The sequence below is a fragment of the Mytilus edulis genome, chromosome 2 (genome assembly GCF_963676685.1).
Source record: "Mytilus edulis chromosome 2, xbMytEdul2.2, whole genome shotgun sequence".
In the NCBI taxonomy this organism is placed as follows: domain Eukaryota; kingdom Metazoa; phylum Mollusca; class Bivalvia; order Mytilida; family Mytilidae; genus Mytilus; species Mytilus edulis.
The window spans coordinates 63,498,658-63,524,370 of record NC_092345.1 but is presented as its reverse complement, the minus strand read 5'-3'; the positions used below and the strand labels follow the sequence as shown (position 1 = coordinate 63,524,370).

General features: G+C 32.3%; 1 protein-coding gene across 1 annotated transcript; it reads right to left on the bottom strand.

The window, feature by feature from the left end:
- Window positions 1-25,713, bottom strand: LOC139510954 (ELAV-like protein 4). The gene is made up of 2 exons (XM_071297511.1): window positions 24,686-25,713; window positions 1-2,994 (listed from the first exon to the last, which is right to left on the bottom strand). Exons 1-2 carry the CDS (start codon window positions 25,623-25,625, stop codon window positions 1,952-1,954), a joined length of 1,983 nt encoding a protein of 660 aa, XP_071153612.1. The 5' UTR covers window positions 25,626-25,713; the 3' UTR covers window positions 1-1,951.

Below are 25,713 nucleotides of genomic sequence, written 5' to 3'. Positions count from 1 at the left end.
TCATTTAATCATTTATTGGTTTTCAACAACATTAACTATGTCATAAAGTAAAACAAAAGAATTGAATTTCAATTTTCAACAATGTAGCTGTGAAACATAACATTGATATTAAAGCTACTTAACATGATACATATTAAAATGAGATTGAAATGCAGAAGTGAATATTGTCAGAGATGTTAGCAGTTTTTTGGGTTTTTGGTTGGAAAGAAATACAGATAATATACTTTAACAGTGCAAAACATAAACAAAGAATGTGAAAGTTTTAACCATAAGTTTAGACTAAATAATGTTTTGTAACTGTTACTGATAAAAATTTGCAGAATTCGTAAGTTCAAAAAAGGTTTGACTAAAATGAATATCAAATGTACCCTACTACTATAATTTCCTTTCTGCATATGTATTTTCAGTAATCTTATGACTAATACATGTATAACAAATAGATTTTTTTTTTAAATGAAAGAGAAAAAATAGATTTTTTTTATTTTTACAAGATCTAAATTAAAACAAAAAACATGATAATACTGAATAATAATGAACAAACAAATTTCACAACTAGTCAGCTACAGTTCTATTATTTTCATAATTTATCAAAATATGAACTCATAAATATTAATATGTTTTAAAACTGTTGCAAAGCTGCCATTTACAATGTACATGTATTTAATGAATAATCACACAAAAGTATTAGCTTCAATATTTATTCATCTTGGGACTTTGAAATATATTTACAAGAAATGACATGAATAAAAAATATGAAATATATGATTTGCAGCTAAAACAAGATCTTACAGCATAATTTTAAAAGGTTAATAATGTATTTCTTAAGTTCATAAGTCACTAAATTTATTTTTAGTAATTATTGGATCTTGTTTACTTGCATTTCAAATCTTTAAATGTAATTAAGTTCTTGTCCGTCTTACTGATTTTTAAAATCTATGTCAGAATTGAAACATTCAATCATAATTGTAAATATTATTCATGTACAAATATTTGTGGAAAATTCATTTAACATACGCCATAAATCTACATAATGTATAAAATATAATATCCCATTTGTCACAAGATGAGTAGTCTCCCATTTGTGACAGAGTTGTCAAGTTTTGGAGGGTTTTTTAAGTACCTATATGGTTCCTTTAAAGGTTCAAATAATTCCCCAGACTTTTTGAAGTTGGAATATGTTGGATATGTCAAGACTAATGTATGTTTGTCTATAAATCTGACAAAAATTAAATCTTACGTAATTAAACTTTAGTTTGGAATGTACCAAACATCATGAACATAGGAGAGTATAATGATAAATCCATTAATTAACTTTAGAAAAAATGCTATAAAAACTATAAAACTGCTGTATGTCTGTATATGACAATGAACTGCATAAAATATTATGACAATGTTTCAAAAAAAACAAACCAGAATGGAACATAACTCTAGCCAAAATTGCTAAATGAGAAGTGGAACTTCTAAGGGAGATAATCAAAAGGAGAAAAACAATTTGTTGACTAACACTTAATTGTCAGTACAATAGAATGACAGTATATTGTAAAAAATAAAGTCATAGGGGACAAATCACTGGCAAATACATAAAAAAAAATGTAGTTAATATCAAAATAGGAAGATGAATGCTTGTTACATGTATACTAACATTTAAGTTAGCAACCCAACTACATGTACATGTACCCAGGAATGACCCACTACCATTTTTTTAGAAATAATTCTACTGAAGTGTTTTATTTTTTTTTAATTTATGACACGATGTATGAAAATTCAAAACCCAGCTATAATGTTGCAACAGGAATCACTTTAAAAATATCTTTATATAGAAATTGGACCCTTAACAGAAAGTAAATTGAAATGACTGCATAAAATAAACAAGGTTTTTTCAATAGTCTAATGTTATTTACATGTGATTTAAACAAAAAGTCAATGAATGTTCTTTTCAAATGAAATTAAGTTATTTATTGTAATAGGACACTTGAAGTTCTCTGCCATTATACCAATATCCATTGAGACTATAAATAGCACTCTCAGCCTCTTCGTATGTACCCATCGTGACAAATCCATATCCTTTACACTGACCCTTTTGACTATCATAGATGACATTCACTTTCATTACATTACCATATGGACTGAACAGCTGATAAAGTAATCTTTCATTGGCATCATTACCAATGTTGTATACATACAGTACACAACCTCCAGGAACTTGAGGAACATGACCTTGATTTCCCATCATTCCACCACCATAGCCTTGATTACCGTAATTCTGCTGATAGGGTGCCGGTCTTCCACCACCCATTGGATTGTACCTTTGGCCAGCAAAACGATTGCTAGCCATGTTGTTTCTGATGGGACCCCCAGCTACATTACGACCTGCTGGTGGCAATAACATATTTTGAACAGGAGCCCTAACTTTCTTAGCATTATCATCAGCCTTCTTGATTGTGAGTGCAGTTGTTCCACCCTCTGGAATCTGTCCATTCATGCTTTCCATGGCATCATCAGCATGGGATTTCTGATCAAAAAGAACAAATCCAACACCTTTGGATAAATTTGTGTTATGATCTATAAGTAAACGAGCTTGGACAATGTTTCCAAATTTAAGAAAACCATTTTTTAAGTCCTCATTACTCCAGTGCTTTGGAATGTTGGTGATATATAAGTTTGCTCCTTTAATACTATCTCCACTTGGCCTTGAATATGCTACTTTTAGGGTTTTATTTTGTAGTTTCAGACCATTAAGTGCTTGTATGGCTTTCCCAGCATCTGCAGGATTCATATATTCAATAAAACCAAAGCCATAGCTATAATTTGTAGCCTTGTCTCGGACAATTTTTGAATTGGATATTGGACCAATACTCAGGAACATGGAATGGAACTCCTCATCTGTGAGGGACTGTGGCAAGTAGTTGATAATTAGTTTGTGTTCCAGGCCTGGAACTGGATTTTCCATCTGTTGTGTCTGCATCATACTTTCTGTTGACCTCTTCAGAAACCATTGTTAAAAAAAAAGAAAAAAACACAGGCAAAAAAATTAAAAATTCACTGTAAAAATTAAGAAAACAAGAATTAGAATGTTACCTAATACCATATATATAATTATTCAACATGTAATTTATTTTTAATAATAATAGTTTCAAGTTCACATGGACAAGTAATGTGTGCCCATAATCATTGACAATGTATTCCTTCAATGCATGTGGACATCATATTCATACATGTACATGAGAAACAAAAAATAGCATGATCATCTACATTTTTAAATACAAATGTACATCCATAGTGATCTGTATTTAGTGTACATTGGACCATTGCTGTATTAATTTTAGTCTGAAATGGTCATTTTGATCCCAGCATTTACTTTAGCAAAACAAAGTCTTGACCTATCTGTTTACATTAGATGTATTTTATATTTTGATATATTTTTCCAGATATAAATGTATATGAATATTCTTGAGGCCCTAATTTGTAGTCAAGGATGTTTAACATGCCATTGGAGGAAAACATATCTGTTAATCCAGTATTAATGTTCAGTCTTTTTGCCAGCAAACAATATAGAAAAGTAAGAAAACAGTACTGTTTGAATAACCTTTCTTGAATACATGTACTTCACACATTTAGTCTTTTTTTAATTAGTTGTACAAGCTGTCATGAGTAACTGTGAGTTCTCTCATATCTTTACTTGGTGTCTTTCTGTTGATGGGATATAGAAGTACCTTGTCACATCCACTCTATGTTTTTTTATATGTATTTCTCTTTGAATCCATCAGATTAACTAAGCCTTTTCAACTTTTAAAGTTCGTCATTCTGACTGCTGTATGTACTTTGCTCATTGTTGAAGGCCGTACACAGCGACATATACTATAGCTGTTAATATCTGTGACAATTTGTCTCTTGTGGAGAGTTGTCTCATTGGCAATTATACCATATCTATGATACGAGCCTTTGGCTTGTGATTGTCTTTGTTGAACTTAAATACCGCATAAGGGGAAATAACTCCAAAATTAACAGTAATTTTAAATCAGTTCAGTAACGGATAAACTTCTACTAAACTAAACTTCTACGTGAACCAAACAAACCGGTCAACCGGTGCAAGAAACACAGTCACAACGCATTAAATTCTATAAATAAGCAAGATGGTGATTCATGGACGATATGTATAGAAAAGAAGACACATGAATATAATTGTTATAAAATAACGTTAGGAAAGTTTCCGGTTGAAAGGAATGAGTTGTTTATTTACCTATTATTGCCTTTTATCCGAATTTTGCAGGATGGTCGAGCGGAAACCTAACCTGGAAGAATGATTAAAAGAAAGATTTCGGTTTACATACACTCTGCTTACTTCGCCACCCATGGATAGAAGACAACTCGTCCCACTGGAGATCTCTCCACACCAACTCACCCAACTGTAAAAAAAAAAAAAAAATCCCCACTCCGCGGCCACTCTGGTTCAACGGTTCATAGAATAAAAAAATCTAATAAATGAGTATTACTGAATTTTAAAACATGTTTAAGGGGGCTCGCGGGAATAAATCGATTTTTTTTTTAAATATAAGAGTTCGCTATTTTTTTCTAAAAATGAACTTTATCATATACTTAATGGAAAAAGAAAAAAAAATGGGGTCACCGTTCATTGAAACTCACAATCTGCATTCGAGAAAAAGCGTGCATTTTTGTTAATGTACTTTTTTCTGTTAGTGAACTATACATAGGTGAAATATATAGGTATTACCATAGATGGGTATTACATCTATGGTATTACCGAAATTTTAAAAAAATACTGAAATTACAGAAATTGCCTAAATTTTACAATTGTTTAGAAATAAGTACAGCTCATTTGAAAATGATAACAAAAAATATAGGAGCTGTTTCAATGATATAAATATTTTGAAAGTCATCTGGGGCCAAAATGAATCGATTTTTTTTGGTTGATTTTTGTACCACATCATAAAGTAACAACTGAAAGTGTGATAATTAAAATAAATAATGAAAAATAAATGTTTTAAAATTTTTCAGAATTTTTTGTACACTCGAGCCTCCTTTAAAGATGTTTCTTACATAGTCTTACATAGTCTGTTGGTTTATTGTAACTGAGCGCTGTATCACTCCACTAATCTCAGATGTTCGGTTATTTGCTACCGTGTTTCGGTTCCGGTTCATGCGTCAGATTTTTCTCTGTAGTTATATTTCATTTCACTATTTATCCAAAATTTGTCTAGTCGGTTCTCAAATAAAATTGAGAATGGAAATGGGGAATGTGCCAAAGAGACAACAACCCGACCATAGAAAAAAAACAACAACAGCAGAAGTAGCCAGTTTCTTGTTGGAGAAGTAGTGTTGTATGTTAACAAGTCTGGGAACGCTTCGTCGTATATTCCAGATGTTAATTTGTAAGGTTCTATCATGTCTCTTCTCATGCGTCTGTATTTAAGTGTTGGTAATATAAGCTTTTTCAAGCGTTCTTCATACTCTAACATGTCTAAATCTTTCAATTTTGGTATCATTTTCGTTGCTAGCCTTTGGACATTTTCAATTGCTGTTATATCGTTAACTTTGAATGGACTCAATATACTTCTTAAATTAACATATAATTGCAGATACATGATTTATCAGTTTTATGTCATCTACGTATATGTGTTGGAGAATACCTTTATTCTTGCAAGATTAACCATTTGCAAAATAATTAAAAAGACACATGTGGTATTCTCATAACAATTTAAAGATTCCAATTTAACAGCAATTTGTTTTTATAGAAACATGAGAAACCAACGGAATGGATACTTTTGTCTTTGAATTTAAAATAATTAAACACTAACGGATGAACATGGTTCAAAACTATAATAAAAAGAAACAGTTTAATTCATAAGTGGGAAGAGTTGGTAGGCCGTATTATTCTTATCATGCTTATGGGAGACATGGAGTGGGTTCCAATATACCATACACAACGGAAAGTAATTGCAAGACACTGGCATATATAGTAGGATGCCCAATCAACAAATTTGATCGATTTGCCTTAACGGAATAACACACGGTTATATGTTATATCATTGGGAAGAGGAGAACAATCCTCATTGAAATAGCGTTGTCGTCGTTGTCTGCCGTAGTCACGTGTTGTTTTTTTTTAATCAGGGTCAAAGGTCAAAGCCAAAATTCAAGAAAAATGCATAGTAACATTTAGATAGCTTGTGTCTCCTACATATATGCGTTTGGAGCAAAATAAAAACAACTAATTTATAGAAAAAAATCTTTTGTATCTACATTGAGGACTTATTTTTTATTTGGATCGCCAAAAATGACTTTAAATTGACTCTTTTGCATATAGGGTGCAAATTTGAAATTTTCAAACAACTGTTCAATAACATTGACCTTGACCTATTTCAATTTCTAAATTTGAAATTTTTCTATTCAATTCGTTAAAAGATGTTTTTAAGATCTGAACTTCAATCATTTGTCGAAGAAAAATACGTGTTTTTCGCGTTTTTTTGATAGTAAGGTGTTCGTCAATTTCTAGGTAAATATTGAAATTTCTGTTATTGGGTGTGAAAAAGTATATATAAATAATTTGTTTCGAAATTAACGTCGAACTTGGTTGAATAAAACGCTCTGTGTATCGCTTTGACTTACAGAAGTAAAAATTACAGCAAACAGAGAAAAAGGGGGGGGGGGGGTAAAGTTATGAAAACAAACCGTCTATTAGAAACAGGTTTAACATCCCATCCTACATAATACAGATGATTAAATGAGCAACAATTGGCTATAATGTTTACAAGTATTCAAAAAATATAATAAGGGAGATAGTCATATACAGCACCGATTTTTTAACAAACAATTGCAAACAAAAAAGGACTGAGAAACCAAAGGAACATTAAAAACTTATAAAATGAAGACTGGCAAGCAGACAACAGCATGGCAAAAACAAAGACAAGAAAGAACAAATGCAAATAGAAAATTAAAAACCAATTCTTCAGAGAACAATTGAAGGTCTTTCCACCTCGATAATAAGAAAGAAATTAAAAAAACGTTGTTAGAAAATGTCACTCCGTGTTGACGTAATGTGGTAAATCAAACTGATATGAAAAAATCAAGATTAATTTCTCTTATGGTTGGGGCCTGTTATCTAACTCCCACGTGAATAGATATTTTTCGTATCACACCGTACGGAGTGTGATATGAAAAAGTGATATCAAAATTACGTTAATTTGATGATCCCTAGACGATTTTGGTAAATTTTACTTTAAAAAATTATAAATATCTGTCATAAGTAAACAAGTACGCGTTGCAAAGAAAAACGGCCGTAGCAACACAACTCGCAACAAATAGGCCAAGCACATACAACTTTTTGCCATAAGAGAAATAGGTTTAACAACTTGTGAGAATTAGATATCGCTTGATATCAACTCTCGTTATTTAATTTCAATAATAATAAACTCGCCATAGGCTCGTTTATTATTATTGAAATTAAATAACTCGAGTTGATATCAATCGATATCTAATTCTCACTCGTTATGAAACCTATAAATAGCTTTATGCAGAAGACTTAATTGTTTTAATTTTTGGCAAAGGTCAAAATCTAGAACGTCAAATTTACCTTTGACCTTGACCTCAATTTTGAGGTCAAAGGTCAGTGATCTCAAATCAAAAGACCCCAGGTCAATCACTTGTATGGTTGTGGAGAAATACTGATTTCAAATACATAAGGGGCGAAAACTCTTATAAGGGTTAACCAAATCTCTTCGACTTGATAGGTTGAAGTTGCGCCTTATTGTCAACAGTTATTTGGCAAACACATGTAACAGTTTCTTTTGAATACTGACGATAACAAGCAAAATTCAAAATTTATAACATGACCTTGACCTCAATTTCCTTCAAATGGATCAAGGACTTCATATCAAAAGACTGTAGGCCTCTACGACTAATAACGTATGAATTTATCTAACATATCGCCTATCTTAAATTTTTAAAGTGAAATAACTCCCATTAGATGTCTTCCGATCACTTCAGTCAAAATAAACCAAATCATTCTTAAGAGTAGACGAACAATTTGTTGAAACTGTTTGTTAAAGTATTTTACGGTTTTAGAGATATATCGATAACAAGAAAAAGGGGACGTGGGGAGACAACTCCTATAAGAATAATGTTCGGTCACACAGGGTGAGTTTTAAAACCCCCATTACTGTACAACATCATTGGCCAAAAATCCATTCGATATGTTGTAAGACAAAAAAGCATCTCTGACGGCAGAAGAAGAAAAAATAATCCGAGAAGAAAAACAAAAGGTCTTTCCACGAAAAGTGGAAAGACCCAATTATGATAGAGGCTAGTGATACCTACTACGTTCTATGGTCTCCTGTAGTGTAATCCCACCTACCACGCCAAGGTCAGAGAACATATGGCAGGTTTTTTTTATTATTATTTTTGCATATCTTTCCTAATTCCCACTTGATAGATTATTACTAAATTTCCAACGATTTTAAAAGTGTGTAGATGTTTTTTTTTATTTTTTTAGAAAATATTATGGACTGCTTAATTTTCATTCGATTAATAAGAATGATTTATAAGGTACATACAGAAAAATGAAATCGTATACATGTCATCTTCGTCGTCATCAATGTTTCTAACTGCAACCAGACGTTTTGACATATATGTCATTTGCCTGACATGGGCATAAATCCGTAAATGACAGATTTTGTTCGAAGCAAATGCAACCCTTTGAAAACACAGATTTCCCCCTTACAAGCACAAATTAAATCTTGCAGAAATTCAGATGACATTTGACCTTCGAGATAGACAGGAACAAGTCATTCTTTTTTCCTATTCGAACTGAAGAGGAGAATGTTAGGGTATTTTTGCTAAATGGGAAGACATAAAATTTACGTCAGGAGTGAAGCTCTTATTACATATTGTTAAAGTAGATTTACAAGGAGGAAGTTTAATAAGAGAGAAATTTGAAATGGTAGATAATTTTACGCTCAATTTGTTTAGGTCACAATGACCTTTTTTTAGTTTTGACTTGAGATCATTCAACCTAACAACAAGATCTCGAGCTGCATCTATAGGTTCATATAGATGTCACAATTACAAAGATTTGACAATCGGTGAAATCATTTGGGTTGTCCTTCAAGACTAAAAAAAAGTGCGCTTATAGTCCTCAAAAGGGCCGATTTCGTTATATCGCATCATGCAACAGCATGTGCGGCTGGCAGAATGTTACATAGAAGAACCCTGACATATAAAACACTTATCCCATATTGTATTTCATTCCTTCTTCGTTTCGGGCTTGATGTGCATAGTTTAACAGGACTGTGATTAATGTGTTCAATATTCCGGGTCTGAAACGTGACCGAAGGATTTAATTTGTATATTACAATTATAACAAAACTATCTATTGAAAAAAAAACAATTAAAGATATAAAAACCAACAAAAAATATTTCCAATTACATTAATTTGTACATTAATGATCATTAATTAGGCTGTTTTCTACGATTTTTCAACGAATAAATTTCCTTGGCCGTTTCCGACATTTTTTTTCAAGAAGAAAAATTCCACAATTGTACAACATCAAATCAGAAATTATGTAAAAAACAAAAAGGTACTTAGTTCAATAGATAAAAAAAAAAAAAAAAAAAAAGTCACCATAGTTTCATCAGAAACTTCTGAAAGCCTCATTTTTTTTAAAGTTTAAGACTGCATTACACTAAAAATGTAAAATCTGAAATTTATATAAATCAAATGGAATCTTGTAACATCAAAAGTTGGTGAAAGTGTTTTTGAGGTATTGTCCAAAAACTGGAAAAATCCCCCTTTTTTAAATATGAAAATTCATAACTGAAAAATGTAAAATCTGAAATTTACAAAAATTGAAAGGTAGCTTAAGTCAACAGATATAAACAATTCACCAAAGTTTCATAAAAGTTGGTGAAAGTGTTTTTGAGGTATTGTCCGAAAACTGGGAAATCCCCCTTTTTTAAGCATAAAAATTCATAACACGGAAAACTTAAATCTGAAATTTATAAAAATCGAAAGGGAGCATACCTCAATAGATATAAACAATTCACCAAAGTTCCATTGAAGTTGATGAAAGCATTTATGAGTTATTTCCGAAAACTGGAAAGTTCCCCCTTTTTTTTAAGGATAAAAATTCACAACATGGAAACGAAAAATTTGAAATTTATAAAAATCGAAAGGGAGCTTACGTCAATAGATATAAACAATTCAACAAAGTTTTTTAGTAATTGTCCGAAGTGTTGACGACGGACGGACAGACGTACAACGGTATACCATAATTAGTCCCGTAACAGTTCACAAAAATTGAATTGGTTAACTTTTGTAATACAAACACTAATATTAATAAAAGGATGTTTGTTGATACAGTCATCATGGTCATGTCAAGAATGTTTGAAAATTATATTGAAGAATGGAAAAGTATTGTTAATTCATCCTCTTCGAGACGGGAAATGGGCGTAACAAATTGAGAACATGTAATATTTTTAAGCAGGATTCTTTTGTTGAAAACTACTGCAAACTGTTGATGCCTTTTTGTGAAAGAAGCGCCTTTGCAAAATTAAGTTGTGGGGAATTTGATGCGACTGTCATAAAAGTGAGAGGTTTTTTTATTAGCGCTATAAAACCAGGTTCAATTCACCATTTTCTACATTTGAAAATGCCTGTTAATTTAAATGGTAGATCTATTATGATTGTTTGTGTGTATTTGAAAAGGCTGCAATACAGTTATACAATCCACTTGGGTTGGTCAGCATAACCGAGTAGTTTCAGAAAACTAGGCTTAGGAGAAGGTTATACATGTAGCTGGCTGACAATGGATTAAAAAGTGAGGGTCAACTCTATAAAGTGTTGAAACATAAAATTTTAATGTTCCTTTTAAATAATCATAGAAAACCGATATTGTCATCACGTAAAATTACCTCCAAAAATATTCTACAAATAGAAAAGCATGTGATGTATTAATCGTTATGCTCATTGAAGATAATTGACTAGTTTTGGCATGGAAATAATGAATGTAGAGTACTTTCATGGTTTGAGGGAATATACAAATACAATTACAAATAGATATATATTGAAATGGTTTACAGGAGAAAATTGTAACATTCATGATTTATACCAGCAGTTTTTTAATTTGATTGAAAATTAAATTACACATCGTTGTAAATATAATGGAATTTGATGCAACTGTCATACAAGTGAGAGGTTAACCGCTATAAAACCAGGTTCAATCCACCAAGTTAGGAATATGACAGTTGTTGTCTATTCGTTTGATGTGTTTTATCCTTTGATTTTGCCATTTGATTAGAGACTTTCCGTTGGTATTTTCCTTGGAGTTCAGTATTTTTGTTATTTTACTTTTTCCTATTAGACTGGAAACTAGAAGGTATGAACATTTGCCGCTGGAAGTGCGATGTTGTTTTGGTTGTTTTTTTTTACTGTTGAAGATGAATTATATCATGTTATTTTACATTGTCCTGTATATATTAATCTTATACAAGTTCTTTTTACTGAGTCTCTAAAAATTGATGAACATTTTAATACTTTTACAGATTTTCAAACCAGATGCTCCGCAGGGCGCAGCTTTATACGACCGCAGAGGTTGAACCCTGAACGGTTGGGGCAAGTATGGACACAACATTCAACCTGGATTCAGCTCTAAATTTGGATTGTGATTAAATAGTTGACACAGCATAGGTTTCTGACACAGAATGAATGTGGTCTAATGAACTTAAAATACTTTTTTTTCCTTTGAGCAATTCACTATGCTGTTGAATATTAATCCTCTCAAAAAAATGTTTGAAGAAATTTTCTTCTTATTTATGAAATCTGAAATGAGAAAAATTTACCCCCCCCCCCCCCATTTTTTTTCACATCCCCCTTTCCCTTTTTCCAAAACTTATCTCAATTCAAATTTCTAATGGAGTTTGCAACAATAACTACTCATTTAAATACATCATAAAATATTAAAATGTAACAAAAGGTGCTTGTTATCACTGAATGGTAAAGATAGTTTTAATTTATCAGTTGGTAGTAAAAGTGAATATACATTGTATATTGTATAAAACAATGATTTAAGTTGATTCAACTACTATTCAGGACAAAGAAAGATAACTCCAATCAATTGAAAATTTCTTGCTATTGCACAATATTGTGCAATTAGATATTTCTTGCTATTGCGCAATACTGTGCAATGACAATATTTGCTATTGCACAATACTGTGCAATTGAAGATTTCTTGCTATTGCGCAATACTGTGCAATTGAAAATTTCTTGCTATTGCACAATACTGTGCAATTGAAGATTTCTTGCTATTGCTGAATACTGTGCAATTGAAAATTTCTTGCTATTGCACAATACTTAATATAATAATTTTGGATCCTGATTTGAACCAACTTGAAAACTGGGCCCATAATCAAAAATCTAAGTACATGTTTAGATTCAGCATACCAAAAAAGCTCAAGAATTCAATTTTTGTTAAAATCAAACTTAGTTTAATTTTGGACCCTTTGGACTTTAATGTAGACCAATTTGAAAACGGGACTAAAAATTAAGAATCTACATACACAGTAAGATTTGGCATATCAAAGAACCCCAATTATTCAATTTTTGATGAAATCAAACAAAGTTTAATTTGGACCCGATTTGGACCAACTTGAAAACTGGGCCAATAATCAAAAATCTAAGTACATTTTTAGATTCAGCACATCAAAGAACCCCAAGGATTCAATTTTTGTCACAATCAAACTAAGTTTAATTTTGGACCCTTTGGACCTTAATGTAGACCAGTTTGAAAACGGGACCAAAAATTAAGAATCTACATACACAGTTAGATTCGGCATATCAAAGAACCCCAATTATTCAATTTTTGATGAAATCAAACTAAGTTCAATTTTGGACCCTTTGGGCCCTTATTCCTAAACTGTTGGGACCAAAACTCCCAAAATCAAACCCAACCTTCCTTTTATGGTCATAAACCTTGTGTTTAAATTTCATAGATTTCTATTTACTTAAACTAAAGTTATGGTGCGAATACCAAGACTAATGCTTACTTGGGCCCCTTTTTTGCCCCTAATTCCTAAACTGTTCAGACCAAAACTCCCAAAATCAAACCCAACCTTCCTTTAGTGGTCATAAGCCTTGTGTTTAAATTTCATAGATTTCTATTTACTTTAACTAAAGTTATGGTGCGAAAACCAAGAATAATGCTAACTTGGGCCCTTTTTTGGCCCCTAATTCCTAAACTGTTCAGACCTCAACTCCCAAAATCAATACCAACCTTTCTTTTGTGGTCATAAACCTTGTGTTTAAATTTCATTGATTTCTATTTACTTAAACTAAAGTTATTGTGCGAAAACCAAGAATAATGCATATTTGGGCCATTTTTTGGCCCCTAATTCCTAAACTGTTAGAACCAAAACTCCCAAAATCAATCCCAACCTTCCTTTTGTGGTCATAAACCTTGTGTCAAAATTTCATAGATTTCTATTTACTTAAACTTAAGTTATTGCGCGAAAACCAAGAAAATGCTTATTTGGGCCCTTTTTGGCCCCTAATTCCTAAAATGTTGGGATCAAAACTCCCAAAATCAATCCCAACCTTCCTTTTGTGGTCATAAACCTTGTGTTAAAATTTCATAGATTTCTATTCACTTTTACTAAAGTTAGAGTGCGAAAACTAAAAGTATTCGGACGACGACGACGCAGACGACGACGCCAACGTGATAGCAATATACGACGAAAAATTAAAATTTTTGAGGTCGTATAAAAATTGTATTTTTATTTTCGAATCATGATATTATAAGATTATGTGCCAAAAACCTGCAATTTAATTCTGAAAAGACGCCGAGAAGTTTTATATTGTAAACCAGGTGCTCCGCAGGGCGCAGCTTTATACGACCGCAGAGGTCGAACCCTGAACAGTTGGGGCAAGTATGGACAAAACATTCAAGCGTGATACAGCTCTGAATTTGGATTGTGATCAAATTTTTGACATTACATGGGTTTTTTTTTACACAAAACAAATGTCAAGATTTTACAAATCAATTAAAGATTTCTTCTTCAAACTTTTTAAATCTAAAATTAAATAGTTGACACAGCATAGGTTTCTGACACAGAATGAATGTGGTCTAATGAACTTAAAAGTTTTTTTTTTGCCTTTGAGCAATTCACTATGCTGTTGAATATTAATCCTCTCAAAAAAATGTTTGAAGAAATTTTCTTTTTATTTATGAAATCTGAAATGAGAAAAATTTAACCCCCCCCCCCTTTTTTTTCACATCCCCGTTTCCCTTTTCCAAAACTGATATCAATTCAAATTTCTAATGGAGTTTGCAACAATAACTACTCTTTTAAATACATCATAAAATATTAAAATGTAAAATAAAGTGCTAGTTATCACTGAATGGTAAAGATTGGTTGGTAGTAAAAGTGAATATACATTGTTTATTGTATAAAACAATAAAAAAAAACTTCATCAGCAACATTTTATATTGGCAAATTTCCAATGAAGTTATTTACATAAAGTTATTGGCAAATAAAAATAGAAAATGACATCATAGTCATGTCTGGCAAATTTCCAACATATATTATCAACTACTATTCTATACAAAGAAAGATAACTCCAATTGAAAATTTCTTGCTATTGCACAATATTGTGCAATTAGATATTTCTTGCTATTGTGCAATACTGTGCAATTGAAAATTTCTTGCTATTGCACAATACTTGATATGGAATCCTGATTTGGACCAACTTGAAAACTGGGCCCATAATCAAAAATCAAAGTACATATTTAGATAAAGCATATCAAATAAGCCCAAGAATTTAATTTTTGTTAAAATCAAACTTAGTTTAATTTTGGACCCTTTGGACCTTAATGTAGACTAATTTGAAAACTGGACCAAAAATTAAGAATCTACATACACAGTTAGATTTGGCATATCAAAGAACCCATTTATTCAATTTTTGATGAAATCAAACAAAGTTTAATTTTGGACCCCCATTTGGACCAACTTGAAAACTAGGCCAATAATTAAAAATGTAAGTACATTTTTAAATTCAGCATATCAAAGAACCCCAAGGATTCAATTTTTGTTAAAATCAAACTAAGTTTAATTTTGGACCCTTTGGACCTTAATGTAGACCAATTTGAAAACGGGACCAAAAATTAAGAATCTACATACATAGTTAGATTCGGCATATCAAAGAACCCCAATTATTCAATTTTTGAAATCACACAAAGTTCAATTTTGGACCCTTTGGGCCCCTTATTCCTAAACTGTTAGGACCAAAACTCCCAAAACCAAACCCAACCTTCCTTTTATGGTCATAAACCTTGTGTTTAAATTTCATAGATTTCTATTTACTTATACTAAAGTTATGGTGCAAAAACCAAAAATAATGCTTATTTGGGCCCCTTTTTGGCCCCTAATTCATAAACTGTTGTGACCTCAACTCCAAAAATCAATCCCAACCTTCCTTTTGTGGTCATAAACCTTGTGTTAAAATTTCATTGATTTCTATTTACTTATACTAAAGTTATTGTGCGAAAACCAAGAATAATGCTTATTTGGGCCCTTTTATGGCCCTTAACTCCTAAACTGTTGGAACCAAAACTCCCAAAATCAATCCCAACCTTCCTTTTGTGGTCATAAACCTTGTGTCAAAATTTCATAGATTTCTATTCACTTAAACTAAAGTTATAGTGCGAAAACCAAGAAAATGCTTATTTGGGCCCTTTTTGGCCCCTAATTCCTAAAATGTTGGGACCAAAACTCCCAAAATCAATCCCAACCTTCCTTTTGTGGTCATAAACCTTGTGTTAAAATTTCATTTCTATTCACTTTTACTAAAGTTAGAGTGCGAAAACTAAAAGTATTCGGACGACGACGACGACGACGACGACGACGACGACGCCAACGTGATAGCAATATACGACCAAAAAAATAAAATTTTTGCGGTCGTATAATAATAATTGAATAATTATGTTGTATAACTTTATCATTCGTTTTTAATATTTATTATGTTAACTAAAACATATAACTTGAATAAGCAAAAGTTTCAGAGTCAATAGATGATAACCGAGGGGGCAGGGCCAAATAATCACCATTTGAGTGAAGTTTACATGGGATGGGACAATGCTAATGCAACAACATACCTAAAATGATTGACCTGTGGATCCCCACAAACTAATACATTGTTGACGCAGCCGCCGTAAACAGCAAACCTGTCTCGCTTTTTTGACTCAGTCAAGCGACGTCATTTTTGTCTCGGACATAGTGCATTGTTAATTTAGTTTCCCAGTTTATGGATACTTTAATACGCATAAAAATGTCCACCTTCTATCTCTGCCATGTTGAATTATTTGTAGATCTGGTCGTGCTGATCATTTTAGTATTTTTTTTCAGTTTCTACATCTATTACAGTTTTGTCGATTGAAAACAACACAGGTGAGCACCCTCACATACTCCACAAACTCAAATTGTCACTAGATACCAAAATTCAAAGGCTCATAACTCGTACAAAGTCAACTAATCAACAAACCTTGTGGATATGCGCATTAACATGTTATGTCATTTATTATCTACAAAATTTCACAAAATTCTGCTGTGTATATATTGATTCAGAGTAGTTGCGATGACAAACTGTTTCAGTTGAACATTTAGGCCGAAATTTTAAGTTCGAAGGACTTCTAGACAAATAACTGAATCATAATTTCCTGTTTACATTCTCATTTACGTAGTTTGTACTTAACTTGGTACATGTGTATCTACAAAGTTTTCAGAAATTCTGTTGTGTGGTTTCAGAAGAGTTGTAGTGACAAGAACAGGACACCGACAGGTCAAAACATTAAAACCCACTCAACTTCGTTACTTGGGGGTATTAATATGATTATTCATGGAGCAATTGGTCCTGTAAGATAGGCAAATATTCCAAATGATCAGACTGAGAGAGGCAATTACAATTATTCCATACACCAAATATAGTTTGTAGACCTATTGCTTATAGTAACTAATTGTTTGATTGGTAGGTACTCAACACCACTCTCGGCACTGTTGCGCTATTTATGACGGTGAGCTTTTATTGGTGCACTTCAGAAAGATTGACTGTCCTGAAAGAAACAGACCTTCAGTAGATAAATTGCTTCGCCGATCGCAGCTGGATACGAACGCAGATGTCCAACACTGAACAGTTGGGGCAAAAATGGTCACAATATTTGCACTTGATACATGTCTGAATTTTGATTGTAATCAAATATTTGACACATAAGGTTTCTGACACAGAATAACTGTAGTCGCACAAGAACTTGAATTGGTTATGTGATTTGAATTCCTATTCATTTTTTTGCTTTTCTGTAATAAACTATGCTGTTTCGAAATGCCCCCCTCTTTTTCCTAAAAAAAAATCTTTCCCTCAAGATATGGTCATAGTATCGGTTCAAATTTCCAATGCAGTTTGCAACCATAATAACCCTTTTAATTTGCGACAATAACCCATTTAAATACATCGTAAAAGTATAAAAATAGATAATGACATACATAATCATGGCTAAAATTTTTACCATCTCTTTCTTGTTTGGAAATTTGTGGTATTATTTCAGAGGGATCCATACACCATTTTACAAGTTATTGTCTGGAAACCATTTGGGCCCCTTTTAACCCCTCCAACTTCTAAACTGTAAGGACCATAACCACCAAAATCAATCCCAACCTTCCTTTAGTCGTCATAAACCTTGTGTTTCAATTTCAAAATCTATTTACTAATACTACTTATTGTGCGAAAACCAAATGTGTTTGGACAACGATGACGACATGATTCCAATAAATGAATGCACAATTTTTTGCAGTCGTATAAAAACCTGAAAATCCCAGTCAACTAAGATTAGTGTCGAACACAGAGTTGACAGGCAGCCCAGTTATACAGTAAGTGGATTTCCCAGACTACTCTGCCACTGAGCAGCCTATGGTAATTGAAATAGACCAAATCACAAAAACTTAACATGGAACAATGATCCATGAAAATGAGGTGTTAGAATATAAAAGTTGACAGAGCGACAGCAAACCAGCTTTTCCTGCAGAGGTCAAACCCTGAACAGTTGAGCAAGTATGGACATCAAATTTAAGCTTGAAATTGGATATTTACCTATTACGGTCCAATATTAAAAACATAAGTACATTGTTAAAATCAGCATATCAAAGAACCATATATTTCAATATGAATTTTGACTGAATGTATTTAAAGATTATTTGTATCAATTTTTATGAACAAATTACAAATCACAAATGATTGTTCACAGAATTTTAAGCATTATATTTAACCAGATGTTCCGCAGGGCGCAGCTTTATACGAACGCAGAGGTCGAACCCTGAACAGTTGGGGCAAGTATGGACACAATATTCAAGCTTGATACAGTTCTAAATTTGGATTGTGATTAAATAGTTGACACAGCATAGATTTCTGACGCAATACACTATGCTGTTGGATATTAATCCCCTCAAAAAGAATTAATGAAGAAATTTTCTTTTTAATTTCTAAAATCTGAAATGAGAAAAATTTTCAAAGTCAATAAACCAGGACTGAGTTACATGATTAAACAATCTCAATGTAAATGAGATGTGCCAATGCTAATACAACTGCATACCAAATACCATTGATATATTATAAGTAATTCCCAAATCTAAATACAACCAGATGCTCCACAGGGCGCAGCTTTTTACGACCGCAAAGGTCGAACCCTGAACAGTTGGGGCAAGTATGGACACAACATTTAAACTTGATACAGCTCTGACTTTGGATTGTGATTAAATAGTTGACACAACATAGGTTTCTGACACAGAATGAATGTGTTCTAAGAACTTAAACTTGAAAACTTTAAATTGGACATTTACCTATTATGGTCCAATATCCAAAATCTAAATACATGGTTAGATTCAGCATAGCATAGAACCCCAAGAATTCAATTTTTGATGAAATCAAATAATGTTAAATTTTAGACCCTTTAGACCTCAATGTGGACCAATTTGATAACAGGGCCAAAATATTAAAAATCTAAATACATGGTTAGATTCAGCATATTGAAAAAACCCATATTTTCAATTTTTGTTGAAATCAAACAAAGTTTAATTTTGGACCCTTTGGACCTTAATGTAGACCAATTTGAAAACAGGACAATACTGTGCAATTGAAAATTTCTTGCTATTGCGCAATACTGTGCAATTGAAGATTTCTTGCTATTGCACAATACTGTGCAATTGAATATTTCTTGCTATTGCGCAATACTGTGCAATTGAAAATTGCTTGCTATTGCACAATACTGTGCAATTGAAGATTTCTTGTTATTGCAGAATACTATAAAATTCCTTGCTATTGCACAATTTGGACCCCGATTTGGACCAACATGAAAACTGGGCCCATAATCAACCAGGTGCTTCGCAGGGCGCAGCTTTATACGACCGCAGAGGTCGAACCCTGAACAGTTGGGGCAAGTATGGACAAAACATTCAAGCGTGATACAGCTCTGAATTTGGATTGTGATCAAATTTTTGACATTACATGTTTTTTTTTTACACAAAACAAATGTCAAGATTTTACAAATCAATTAAAGATTTCTTCTTCAAACTTTTTAAATCTAAAATTAAATAGTTGACACAGCATAGGTTTCTGACACAGAATGAATGTGGTCTAATGAACTTAAAAGTTTTTTTTTGCATTTGAGCAATTCACTATGCTGTTGAATATTAATCCTCTCAAAAAAATGTTTGAAGAAAATTTCTTTTTATTTATGAAATCTGAAATGAGAAAAATTTAACCCCCCCCCCTTTTTTTCACATCCCCGTTTCCCTTTTTCCAAAACTGATATCAATTCAAATTTCTAATGGAGTTTGCAACAATAACTACTCTTTTAAATACATCATAAAATATTAAAATGTAAAATAAAGTGCTTGTTATCACTGAATGGTAAAGATTGGTTGGTAGTAAAAGTGAATATACATTGTTTATTGTATAAAACAATAAAAAAAAACTTCATCAGCAACATTTTATATTGGCAAATTTCCAATGAAGTTATTTACATAAAGTTATTGGCAAATAAAAATAGAAAATGACATCATAGTCATGTCTGGCAAATGTCCAACATACATTATCTAAAAACATTTTAGATAAGATAAGGAAAAAAAGCTTCATCAGCAACATTTTATATTGGCAAATTTCCAATGAAGTTATTTACATAAAGTTATTGGCAAATAAAAATAGAAAATGACATCATAGTCGTGTCTGGCAAATTTCCAACATATCTTATCAACTACTATTCTATACAAAGAAAGATAACTCCAATTGAAAATTAATTGCTATTGCACAATATTGTGCAATTAGATATTTCTTGCTATTGTGCAATACTGTGCAATTGAAAATTTCTTGCTATTGCACAATACTTGATATGGAATCCTGATTTGGACCAACTTGAAAACTGGGCCCATAATCAAAAATCAAAGTGCATATGTAGATAAAGCATATCAAATAAGCCCAAGAATTTAATTTTTGTTAAAATCAAACTTAGTTTAATTTTGGACCCTTTGGACCTTAATGTAGACCAATTTGAAAACTGGACCAAAAATTAAGAATCTACATACACAGTTAGATTTGGCATATCAAAGAACCCATTTATTCAATTTTTGATGAAATCAAAACAAAGTTTAATTTTGGACCCCCATTTGGACCAACTTGAAAACTAGGCCAATAATTAAAAATCTAAGTACATTTTTAAATTCAGCATATCAAACAACCCCAAGGATTCAATTTTTGTTAAAATCAAACTAAGTTTAATTTTGGACCCTTTGGACCTTAATGTAGACCAATTTGAAAACGGGACCAAAAATTAAGAATCTACATACATAGTTAGATTCGGCATATCAAAGAACCCCAATTATTCAATTTTTGATGAAATCACACAAAGTTCAATTTTGGACCCTTTGGGCCCCTTATTCCTAAACTGTTTGGACCAAAACTCCCAAAATCAAAACCAACCTTCCTTTTATGGTCATAAACCTTGTGTTTAAATTTCATAGATTTCTATTTACTTATACTAAAGTTATGGTGCAAAAACCAAGAATAATGCTTATTTGGGCCCCTTTTTGGCCCCTAATTCATAAACTGTTGTGACCTCAACTCCAAAAATCAATCCCAACCTTCCTTTTGTGGTCATAAACCTTGTGTTAAAATTTCATTGATTTCTATTTACTTATACTAAAGTTATTGTGCGAAAACCAAGAATAATGCTTATTTGGGCCCTTTTTGGCCCTTAATTCCTAAACTGTTGTAACCAAAACTCCCAAAATCAATCCCAACCTTCCTTTTGTGGTCATAAACCTTGTGTCAAAATTTCATAGATTTCTATTCACTTAAACTAAAGTTATAGTGCGAAAACCAAGAAAATGCTTATTTGGGCCCTTTTTGGCCCCTAATACCTAAAATGTTGGGACCAAAACTCCCAAAATCAATCCCAACCTTCCTTTCGTGGTGTTAAAATTTCATTGATTTCTATTCACTTTTACTTAAGTTAGAGTGCGAAAACTAAAAGTATTCGGACGACGACGACGACGACGACACCAACGTGATAGCAATATACGACCAAAAAATTAAAATTTTTGCGATCGTATAAAAATCTAAGTACATGTTTAGATTCAGCATATCAAAGAACCCCAAGAATTCAATTTTTGTTAAAATCAAGCTATGTTTAATTTTGGACCCTTTGGACCTTAATGTAGACCAATTTGAAAACAGGACCAAAAATTAAGAATCTGAATACACGGTTAGATTTGGCATATCAAAGAACCCCAATAATTCATTTTTTGATGAAATCAAACAGTTTAACTTTGGACCCTTTTGGCCCCTAATTCTTGGGACCAAAAACTCCCAAAATCAACCCAAACCTTCCTTTTGTGGTCATAAACCTTGAGTTAAAATTTCATAGATTCTATTAACTTATACTAAAGTTATTGTGCAAAAACCAAGAAAAATGCTTATTTGGGACCTGTTTTTTTGCCCCATAATTCCTAAACAGTTCAGACAAAAACTCCCAAAATCAATCCCAACCTTCCTTTTGTGGTCATAGACCTTATGTTAAAATTTCAAAGATTTCGGTTTACTTATACTAAAGTTATTGTGCGAAAAAACCAAGAAAAATGCTTATTTGGGACCTTTTTGGCCCCTTATTCCTAAACTGTTGGGACCAAAACACCCAAAATCAATCCCAACCTGCCTGTTATGGTCATAAACCTTGTGTTTAAATTTCATAGATTTCTATTTACTTTTACTAAAGTTAGAGTGCGAAAACCAAATGTCTTCAGACGGAAGACGCCAACGTGATATCAATATACGACCAAAATTTTTGCAATGTTTGCGGTCGTATAAAAATTAACTTGTAAACTATGTAAAAATTTCGAAGTCAATGAAGCATGACGAGGGGGTGGGGCTATATAATCTTCATGGAAACAATACTTGCAAATTTGCATATGAAATATCATTGATTTAACATTAGCGGTTCATCTTAAACTGATTTAATCACAAACAATGCATATAAACTAAGATAAGTTTCAAAGTCATTAGACTGTGACTGTGGAGCGAGACCAAATATTCTCCATGGAAATGAGATGTGCCAATGCTTATACAACTAAATACCGATTACCATTGGCCTTCCACTAATGGTTCCCCTTGAACTGACCTAATCACAAACTATTACATGATATTAAACTTACAAAAATGTTCAAAGTCAATACACCATGACTAATTGGGCGGAGTCAAATTATCTCCATGGAAATGAGATATGCCAATGATTATACAACTGAATACCAAATACCATTGACCTACTACTTGTGGTTCAGCATAAACTGACCTAATCACAAACTAATACATGTAAAATAAGCAAAAGTTTGGAAGTCAATAGACCATGACTGAGGGGGTAGGGCCAAATAATCTCCATGAAAATGAGATGTGCTAATGCTTATACAACTGCATATCAAATATGATTGACCTACCACTTTAAGTTCACCATAAACTAAACCTAATCACAAACTTATACATTGAAACAGCATACCTATGTCTCGCTTTTCGACACTGTCAAGGTGAGACAATAAAATGACAGTCCTGGTAAAATTAATAAATAAATTTACAGCTACAAATCTCAAGACAATAATCATTTCTTAATACATAATTTTCAAGCAGTGAAAGGGAGGTAATCAAACATATATATAACAGTATTCTTTAAATTTTAATTGGATTTCCTCCCTAACACTGATTTTAAATTGTCTAAATTGTCCTTTAACATGAAAAGCCCTTGTTTTTCCCCTTTTTTGCCCCTAATCAATAAATGATTTGAGCCATAACCCCCCCCCCCCCCCCCCCCCCTAACCATCCATTTGTAGTATGGAAACTTGTAGTAAAATTTCAGAGAGATTTATACACTAAAACACAAGTTATTGACTGAAAACTACAAAAATGCTTATTTGGGCCCCTTTTTTGCCCCTCATTCCTAAACCATCAGGACCATAACCCACAAAATCAATCCCAACCTTCCTTTTGTGATTATAAACATTGTGTCAAAATTTTATTAATCTCTATTTACTTAAGTTAGTGTCCGGAAACCATCGGTCTTCGGTCGACAACGACAACGACGACCACGATACCAATATACGACCAAAAAAAAATTCATTTTTGCGGTCGTATAAAAACAACTTAAGGTGGATTGGGACGATTCGACTGCGCAAAATTTCACCCATAAATTACAATGCACACCAAAAGTATTTGTTGTAAATTCGATATTATTTTTTTTAATATTTAGTTGATTAGAAATGTTAAATCATTGTAGTTATGTCACTAAAAGAATTATTCGGTATTATGTGTATCTTTTAAAGGCTCAAAATGACATTTCACTCATTTTCACCATTTTCCCGTCAAAATTTAGGTTTTAAGGCAAAACATTTAGTTTTCCTTATCGGTTACCTATGTTTTTTATTTGCTCATTCATTGAAGCTATATTTCAGCTTTTTATATTACAGTTTGGGACCAAGTGTCATCGAACGTTTTTTTGATATTCTGATACAAATATGTCAACATCTCTATTTTCCCTATCATTTCAATGAAAAATGGTCCCTTTTACATACATTTTTATAAGTAAAATTTTGAGCTTAAATGGTCTGTGACCCCCTATTTTTTTCGACCAATTTGATTCAATTTCTGTGAAGAATAAAATAACAAAAAATACAGAACTTCTAATAGAAACTTTGAATAAGCCAGAGCCACCTTAATGAAAAATGCCCCAAAATATTTAAGGAATACAAACATGAAGGACCTTTCCAACCAGACTTTATTTATTAGTATCATCCAGTGTTAACTTAAAAAAATAAAGTATACACAATTTTTTTAATCAATGAACAAATCTACAGGCAATCAGACTAAAAGAACAAAAACTTCGGGGTCTTTTTCAAAGATGTAGGGAAAGACTCATATATGGAAGCTCAATGAAACAATCTCTTGCGGTTTTTGATATTAATAATTAAAAAAAATAATGCTCACAAGGTAAGGAATATGATATTAAGTCACAACACACTGGTTTAGTATTATGGCTAAGCTATTGTATCATTTACTACCAGTTACCATGTACATAATTCAAACATAAGTCATTGCATATTCATTTCTTATACGAGACTTGAAGTTCTCTCCCTTGGACCCAATAGCCATTGAGACAACTTATTGCTGTTTCTGCTTCTTCCCAATTTGTCATTGTCACAAACCCATAGCCTTTACATTTTTGACGCTGACCATCATAGATAACATTAACTTTCTGAACATTTCCATATGCACTAAATAACTGATATAGCATTTGTTCGTTGGCATTGTCACCAATGTTATACACATAGAGAATGTATGGACCTGCACCAACTGGGGGAGCATTGTAATTAGAGCCTCCCATTGGATTATAACGTGAGAATCTGTTACCCATGCTTCTCATTGGTCCATGAGGGTATCGACCACCCATTGGAGGAGCTGGTAAAAACTGAACAGGTGGTGGTCGCACCTTTTTGGCATTGTCATCTGCAAGTTTAACCAACATTGGCATTTCTCCTCCTTCTGGAACTTTACCATTCATCATTGCAATAGCTTTTTCAGCATCTTCTTTTAGATTATAAAGAATAAAACCAATACCTTTAGAAAATCCAGTTCTTTCATCAATAATTACACGACATGAAACAATATTTCCAAATTGACCAAAGTGTTCTTGTAGCTGTTCACTTTTCCAATGTCTTGGAACATTTGTGATATAAACGTTAGCTTGTTTGATGTCTTCACCACCTTGCCTTGAATAAGCTACTTTTATTCTCTTATTCTGTAGTTGTAATCCATTTAGGGATTCAATAGCTCTTTCTGCATCTGCTGCACTCTGATAGTCAATAAAGCCAAATCCATAGCTGTATCCAGTTTGTTTATCTCTAACAATTTTGGAATTTTTAATAGGACCAATGCTTAAGAACATAGATCGAAACTCTTCATCCGTCAGGGCTTGAGGCAAGTAATTTATTATCAAATTTGACCGCTGTGGAACTGAATTCTGCTGTTCCATTAGTTCTGCCATTATTCACTTCCATATTGGAGAAAAAAATTAAATGTAGCAAAAAAAATGTAAAAAAATAAAATGTAAAAAATAAACAAAATAAAATAAA